At 42.2% G+C, this 8,719-nt stretch overlaps 1 protein-coding gene across 1 annotated transcript in view; it reads left to right on the top strand.

Annotated features, from left to right (window-relative positions):
- The window catches only part of LOC116389590 (multidrug resistance-associated protein 4-like), a 36,369-nt gene extending 27,908 nt beyond the window's left edge, over window positions 1-8,461 (top strand). The window contains exons 26-31 of the mRNA XM_031858379.1: window positions 202-357; window positions 3,214-3,303; window positions 3,763-3,935; window positions 4,664-4,769; window positions 6,063-6,197; window positions 7,572-8,461. Coding sequence (XP_031714239.1) covers window positions 202-357; window positions 3,214-3,303; window positions 3,763-3,935; window positions 4,664-4,769; window positions 6,063-6,197; window positions 7,572-7,649 — 738 coding nt within the window. The 3' untranslated portion in view covers window positions 7,650-8,461. The remainder of the gene's footprint in view (window positions 1-201; window positions 358-3,213; window positions 3,304-3,762; window positions 3,936-4,663; window positions 4,770-6,062; window positions 6,198-7,571) is intronic.
- Window positions 8,462-8,719: the final 258 nt, after the last annotated feature.

Here is an 8,719-nt window from a genome sequence, read left to right on the forward strand (position 1 = left end):
GCTTGTTGTAGAATATTATGTTTTCCATTGATATATTTCAATAGCCACACAATACAAGTGGCTCTATTATACTTAGCCATATGAGATGTTCCTCTGTGACATGAAACAAAAAAAGCACAAGTATGATTAATAACCCTTTTTTTCTGTGAATTTGTGAAATATTTTACAGATGTAAGAATAGCTCTGATTCCTCCACTGTAGGTTGGCATTGTTGGACGCACTGGTGCTGGTAAAAGCTCCCTGATCTCTGCCTTGTTCCGGCTGGCAGAACCTGAGGGAAGAATAATGATTGATGGTTTTCTGACTTCTGAGATTGGTCTGCACACCCTCCGCCAGAAAATGTCCATCATCCCACAGGTGCGCTTTTAAAATTGCCCTCAGTCTCAACTGTTCTGTCTTGACATATACAACTGTATACTAATGGATAACTCATAATAAAATATTAGACATAATAATATATTAAAACCTAGGTACAGAAGTCCAACTTTCAACATAATGTTGTGTTTAATGTATTTGTCCTTTTCTCAAACTGCTGGACCTTCACTTTGACTTCTTCTCTACTTCTTTTGAATCCTCATGATTGAGAATCGTCTGAAATGTCAGATGAACACTGGTAACAGACACCTTCATGATTTGGCCCTTTTTTTTATACGCCTGGCTTTTAAAAAGCTAAAACAAGTGAGGAAATTTACAGTCGTCTCTCAGGGGATTTCTGAAAGTGAGACAAACGGATGCCTTGAGACAGTTTAACTTTATTTCCGCTTCTTGAAACTGATACGGCATTAAGAAAATGCCAGCCTGCGGGTGAGTGTCAGCAGAGTGGAGGGAGGGGAGAAGACTCCCACGGCCTGTACTGTGAAGAGAGCAGTTCCCCATCCCTGACAGAGGATTAGCCCTCTACCCCCCAAACATGGGAAAGCTGCTTAGAAGAAGTCTCCCCCATCCTCACAGTCAGAGTCCCCTTGTACACCGTCACTTAGCCCAAGTCTCAAACATTTCGAGGGTGCAGCCAAGATGCCCAAAAACAGATTCATTAACGCTTTTCAGTGGATTTGATAGGTTTCTGGCATTGCTACTACCGCAGATAAAGTTTTACTTCCTCGTCCAAAGTAGTTTGAGATGGATGTGATGTGTGTTTGATGTGATTTTATTTACTCTTTCTGTCTCTCCTGGGCGAGACTTGCACAAAGTGGCAGGTTACCAGTCAGAACTTTAACTGCATGACCATCTGCATCACATACTGACTGTATTGCATTTTCACGATATGAATTCTTACTAGTAGAGTTTCTCTATATCATGCTCTTAGTTTTACAAACTTGTACAGACCAAGTCTCTTGGATTTACACAAATCCATCTGAAAGCCTTTTTGTTCTCCTCTGAGACGTCAGAGATGAAATGATATTCAGTCAGCCTTTAAAATGGAAAAATAATTTTGATATAAATTGTGAGGTGTGGCTTCTCCTGTGGCATTTTGAGTGTGATATGTATACTATACATTGCCAGTGAGGAGTTTCATTATTTGCCACCCACAGATTTGATTATGATAAGCATTTATTAGCATATTGCGTTGAAAAAGGATCTATTTCAGCTTCTATTGAATTCTCAGGAATGACTTAGGAAAAAATGATTTTTTGTGGCAAACATAGAGCTTAGAATTGGTGGAGCACATAATCGTTCTATGGAAAGCTGTGCTTGAAAGCAGTTTTTCCGACCGAACATTGAATCCTCAATTAACGTGTGTCACAAAACTAGCTTGAATTGGGACTTCAGTTGGCTTTATGACAAGGCGGTATTTTGGTGACAGAGGGAAAAGCTCATTGGAAGTAAAGAGGTGTAACATTTTCTAAGGCACAGGTAGCAAGCATGAAAGTCCTACAAGCTTTACTTTTTCTGGATGAAAATTGAGCAGTTAGTCCTGAGTTTTCTGACCTACATGTTTGTTGAGACTTGATTTTGTATTTGAGAGGTGTGTGCTGCATACATCTGTGTGCCTACATACCTGAGTTTATGCTTAATTTAGCACTGACTGCTGACCTGTAAATGAGCAGAGATGAAAGTGTGTTAGTGAGTCACATTCGCACTAGAAGTACTATAACCTTAATTCAGGACACTCAGCCTTTGTGTACTTTTATCTCGCTCCTGGTCTTATCTCAAATTTACCAGATTAATATGTTGAGTAAACTGAAGTTATCGCATTGCCGTTACTGTTGAGGATACAGTTGAAGTCTATCAGTTTTTCTTATAGGCATTTGTTTGCTGCTACGCGTCACCTCTATTCCCTGTGATAGACTCGGCCACATCTCTTTAAAGCTTTTTAAAAATTGTCACTATAACCATTTAAGTGTCATAAATTCGGTCTTATGTTTCAAAGGAAAGCGCAGCCGTATTTGTTCACTGATGGGGGAAAAAGAAGCCATATGAAAAGCTTATCTACAGCAGCTCTGTACCATGAGAGGCAGCACGTTCTCCGTATGACGAGCTGGGAGAGTCCTCGGAGGGGTTCAGTAAATCACTTCAGCACTGGATCAGCATTTATGAATAAATATCTGACCTGACACAAGGAGATGCCGGCTTGCTCTTGCTTATCAGGTTTACCACAAACAGAGTGGCATGTTGGAACAATGCCTGTGGACTCGTGGGCTCGTTCATCGGCTCTGTAATAGAGAGCTTTATTTACTCTCTTAAAGATGACTGTGCCGATGAAAACTGATACAGGTGTGTGCGGCTCAACATAAACACATATCTTGGACATCCTAGCTGTCTAAGATCTGAGACTAACCTTTTATGAGGATAGTAAACTGATGTGATAACTCCTTGTGACAAATGCTTGTGCAGTAAAGCTGTTACTTTTGGCAGACAATGTGAGATTATCATTTCTAATACAGCTGCTGTATGAAAGTCTTTGTATGGTAACAGTGACTAGATGGCACTTTTTCCGCCATATTATATATTCAGACAATGACGCACAGTTATTGTCCACCAATGCCAGTGCACAATTGCTGGTTTTCCAAGTAAAAAGATCAACTTATTGAAGCATATTTAGAGATCATTGAATAGAACTCCTGAGTGTAGCAAGTCCTTTGTGAACATCTTCCCCTCAAACATTGCCTAGCGGCGCTCTATAAAGCTTGTCTTAACCCTTTCATACATCTTCCCCCTTGTCATTATCTTAACTGGCCACGGCCTTCTCTTTCTATATCCATCTATCCACAGGACCCAGTTCTCTTCACGGGCACCATGAGGAAGAATCTGGACCCTTTCAGGCTGCACACAGATGAGGACCTGTGGAATGCACTCCAAGAGGTACTCCAGCGTGGCTCTGAATGATTCCCCCTCGCCGGCCCAGGGGGGGATCCCTCTGTCCCGCTGTACAATGCTGCCATTCAGCCTCCCTGCTCGCCACAAGTCATGGGGGGAAATCCCATTAGGGCCATGGGGCCCAGCTCAATGTACGGCTTGTAACTGGGAACCATTGAAAATGCTGGGGGAGATGTGTTTGGGCAGTCAGGCCAACCAGGATGAAGGCTCCCCCCACAGTGAAGGGCTTCAGCTCCTGGTCCTGCCTCTGAATGGGTTTGGTGGCCTGGATTAAAGCTAGAGGCTGGCCACAAGAGAGCACTGGCCAAGGTCATCAGTGGACCTGGCCCTGCATTGTGCCAGGCGGTTAATGGGTGTGTTTGGATAGCTCTTTAAAGACATCCCCACAGGAAGCCTTTATGAAGGGGTAATGAAGGGTTGGGGCTCTGCTCTCCCTCTCTGCAGGTGCAGATGAAGGCCGTAGTGGAGGACCTGCCCAATAAGCTGGAGACGGTGCTGACTGAGTCTGGCTCTAACATCAGCATGGGCCAAAGGCAACTGGTGTGTCTGGCCAGGGCCGTCCTCCGGAAAAATCGCATCCTCATCATTGATGAGGCCACAGCCAATGTGGACCCAAGGTCAGGTGACACTTGAGTCTACAAGTAAAACCTTTAACATCAATGTCAGGGAGGAAGGAAACATGCACTCCTTTGCACTTGTAGCTATACTGTAAACTAGTGCTACTCCAGATGTTTTTTTAACTGGGTTTAGTAAAACTGTAGCACCACTGTTGTTATACAAACCCAACTTATTCCTAAAATGTTCAAACACTTCTGTGAATAAATCAATAGCGCATGAAGAGATGCGCAGATGTAACACTCATCAACTATAATGCATGCTGTTTGATGGGAAACTGAGGATGTAAAAGGATTATATCTCTAAGATTTTGTGATTGGAGCATTACAGCAGACCAATTGCAGTTGGCTTATCGTTAGCCTACGACACACGGGTGGATTGATCAGAGCCTTCCTGCAGTAAACAAATAAAATGGTAAATAATCCAAAACACCAAAAGTAAACAATTACACTATTCGTATGACTGAAAAAACAAAATATGACATGTAATTGGTTTGGAATAAAATCACAATATATTAAAAAAACAATTAACGTTTAATTTTACAATAAACGTCAAAATAAACAATTTTTGTTAACGTAAGGAGCTCTGCTATCCTTTGTTGTTTTTACCTACTACTGCACATACCTCACTGCTGATGTGCCATTGTTCAGTGTTAAGTAAAACTCCCTGCCCAAGGGTCTAAAGGAAGCAGGCTTTTTGTGCTGAGGTGTTGTGTTCCCTGCTCCTTTAGAACTGACGGCCTCATCCAGCAGACTATCCGGGACAAGTTTCAAGAGTGTACAGTCCTCACCATTGCTCACAGGCTCAATACTATCATTGACTGTGACAGAATACTGGTAAGTAGGAATGCAGTACCTTTCCGTTGTCCAGCACTCCAGTCAGTATTTTAGATGAGATCACTATCTTTCTGTAATCAGTTAGTTAACAGAGCTTTCAGCCCGAATCATTTGTGAAATCCCTTCACAAACTTGTTCTATCTTATCAACTATGATAAATTAAGCTCCCATTGTGTACAGAATATGTTGTAGAACGGGAATTAAATCACAAAAACATGCACTCCACTGCCGTACGTCAAACTCACCTGAGATTCAGAGCTAACAAACTCCTCTTCCTTTCTTTTCAAGGAGCCTACTGCACTATCTTTAGAGATGCAATTCACTTGCAACAGCTGGGCTGATTTCTCGCTCACAGCTTTCCCTCATTGAGCCTTTGCTCAGGGCCACTTGATCTTTGGCCCTTTCCTGCTGCTGCCTGCAGAGGTGCCAATTAGTGCCATTTGTGGCGGCATTTGTTGAGCGTCTGTGGAGGGCAGGGCACGACCTGGTGGCTGCCCGGCCACTGAAGGGGTTGCTGAGAAAAGCCAAATATCGCACAGCGGGGTCTGTTTCACACCTACACGCGTGTTAAATGCCCCCAGATTGTAGCACCTTCCAGGAGAACTAAACTGTGGCCCACCTGAATTGCCTTGTCCAAATCTTAAGCTGTGCCATATTTAGACGCAGAATGCTTTCCAAGATCCAACCTCCATCTCCTAGTATCTTGTCGACTATAACAGCTGCTGCAGAAGTCTCCCTTAAACACTCCCTGAAACTGGGCTTTAACGATAACACACTGCTCGTCATTGCTCTAAGGGGATCGAGCTTGTTAAAATTTGTCTATAATATAATTGTAGTCTTTTTCAAATTGCTTGAATTGGCACTATTCTTTGTGTGGTTTGTACGGCATGTGATGACACAGAAATGATGGTAATTTTCTAGAGTGCCTGAAAGGTGTGATTGTTGGATTTGACTGAGGACCACCCCTGAGCCGCTGAAATGCCAGGATAAATACATGGATAAATCACTGATCTTCAGTCTGTCGGAGTCAGCGCACTAGACTTTCACACTGCTAACAGGCTAAGCTTATTGTCCGTGGCCCTGTCGAGCACAAACAGGCACCGGTGTTTGTCGTTGCATGAGTCACATCAAATGGATGGTTCCAGTGTGCAGAGAACTAGTGTTACCCCATTCATCTTGCCCTGTCTGCATGCAACACTCAGCAGTGAAACAGCTGAAATGTCAGTTTTCCCCGAAGTAAAGTATACAGGCAGTGACACACACTCACACCCAGCATTGTATGTGTGATTGCAGGTTCTGGATGCCGGCAGGATCCAGGAGTATGACGAGCCATATGTGCTGCTCCAGAACCAGGAAGGGCTCTTTTACCAGATGGTCCAACAGACAGGCAGAGCCGAGGCCGCCTCACTGCTGCACACAGCCAAACAGGTAACCACACCCACCTTTGTCCCAGGACGGGGCTGTCACTAAATAAAGTCCAGCCAGGGCACACTAATCCCAGACTCTCCCTCTAACTCCAGACTTCATTGCTCACCTCCAAAATGATACAGTTAAGCAAGAGAAGATGTGCATTACCCTGACAATGCAAAGACACTTGATTACCATTTTAATTTAAAGTGCCTACTTGGAGCATTGCAACACCATAACATTCATTTTGAGAGAGAAATTGTCCCCTTTGCAGATTCACATCCTCTGATTTTATCAAAGAAACTCTCCGTTTAATCTTTTTTTTCTCATAATGTAAATTTGAGATCATTTTAGAGATGATTCTAGAAAAGCAGCTTTCTTTGCACTATATCTATTTGGAAATATTGGGTTTAACTTCATCGCGATTTGGGATAAACTTTCTATGGGGATTACTGTAATAGAGAATGTCCATATTTTTTCCCTGTGAAATTCATTTGTGATGTATTTCCCCTTCAGACAGTGAACAGATAAGAGCCAGCTATTCATTGTTCAATTCCATTTTATGTGCATCTGTCTGGGCCTACAGATACCATATTGCAACTTCAAACAGGTCTTTGTGAAATAAGAAAAAAGTAGGCATCATTTCATTTTCTCTCTGTCCCTCGCACAAATTTATCAGCGGAACTGTATCTTCTCAGCCAGAGGAGTGAAATGAGTAAAATACTGATTTCAAAGACTCAGCACAGTGTGGTATTATTTGGTTTCGTCTTACCCTGCACACTGGCGGATTGGTAGTGACATTGTTCAAGCCCTTACGTTTTTCCTTTCTTTATTGTGGGGTGCTCTCCTTAGATCAGATTCCTGCAGCATCCATAGCTGTCTAGCACCACTTATTAAATACTGAGATGGTCCACATGTTGTGTGTCAAGTTTCTATAGTTGTCAGTCAGGGTTTAAATGCATTCAATAGTCTGATATCAACCTCTGGCTCCTTTGTCCATGTTGAAAGAGAATCCCAGAGTCGACGGTATATCTCATGCTGAGGCCAACCTGTTTTCACCCGTTTGTCTCTTTTCTTCAAACTTTCTGTCATTGAAATCGTTGGTCTGCCACAGCCTCTCTGTGCTTAGAAATCAAGCATTTTGTGGACCCTTTAAGCAAACACACAAGTAAAAATGAACTCAAATGAAACAAAATAATTTCAGTGATTATCTCAACATTTTTTTCCTGTGAATTTCACAGCGCTAAATAAGCCACTTTTGCACGCTTCAGTGGGTGACAAATCCCTATACCTGGCTCCGACTGGATCTGTCATGAATCACGCCTTAACAGATTGTAGTTTAGATTGGACTGTGTGCTTGTGTTCTGTGACACTGCTTCCCTGATGCACTTCCAGGTTTACATGAACAAAAAGCGGGTGACAGACGTGTGCCGTGCCAAGGACATCTGTGTCATCTTTGAGACGTCGCTTTGACAGTTTGGAGAGTCGCAGTGGCCCTCATGCTCGCCACCACTGACCAAATCTTTTACCAGATACACCAGACATTTTGACATTCCTTCCAGTGTATTAAAAAATGTCTTTAGTCTCCCAGCAGGCAGAGGATAGTATGTGCTGCATTAGATTGGCGTAGTCCTTTGGTGTGGAACAGACACGAGGCAAGTATCTGAGGCAGGGTGCACCTTTATTGACAGCATATTACTGCATGGCTGTTTATTGATTACACCCTGCTATGTTTATGTATGTGTGTTCAGGCCTCTTGGGTAGCTTCAATCCTGCACCGGTGCTCAAAAGAGTGCAGGTATTGGATGTGTTTAACCTGGTGCAATAAATTATTGGTGGCTTAAATTATTCTTCAGGCAAACATTGTTTGGTAGGACTGAAGTCTTTTCATTATTTGGAACATGCTTGAAAAGACAAAGAGAACCTGAGAGGAGACAGCCTTGTTTTCAGTAATTATTGTGCCTTAATCAGACTATTCTTTTTTTTTGTTTTATGTAGTTGAACTGTTTTAATTAAGTAGTCTTCCAGCACTTTGATGATAGGGATTTAATGTCTACCTCAGCTCTTGTCAGGGATGAACAGTAAAGTTTTAAATGCAACATGTCATGTACCGGCAATGATAACGTGCGACAGAAGTTTTATTGCCTTTGAAAAATATTCTCGAGTGTAATATCCATTTTCTCTCTTCATTCTTTTGATAAATGGGCTGTTGTTGCTTCTATTTAAAGCTATGTATTTCACATTGTTTGTTTTCTATATCTTTGTGTGTGGTTTTGTTGAAAGTAATATTTCAGGGACTTGCATTTTGTAGTTGTCTAGTGATAATTGACAGAACGTAATATTCAAATCCCATATAATAAAACAGTATTGCTTGAATGTTTCAGTGTTGTCTTCATTTTGTGTTCAAACATTGTCTAGTGTCTCATCTTACATTGACTCACTAACCATTTCCTCCTGCTGTTGCTCATACTATATTCAGATGTCTGAATGGTGTGTTTGCTTCAGGTCAGTGGTTACAACTGGTCTTGACCGAGATGCTACAA

This window comes from Anarrhichthys ocellatus, unplaced genomic scaffold, assembly GCF_004355925.1.
Source record: "Anarrhichthys ocellatus isolate YVR2014 unplaced genomic scaffold, GSC_Weel_1.0 scaffold20, whole genome shotgun sequence".
NCBI lineage: Eukaryota > Metazoa > Chordata > Actinopteri > Perciformes > Anarhichadidae > Anarrhichthys > Anarrhichthys ocellatus.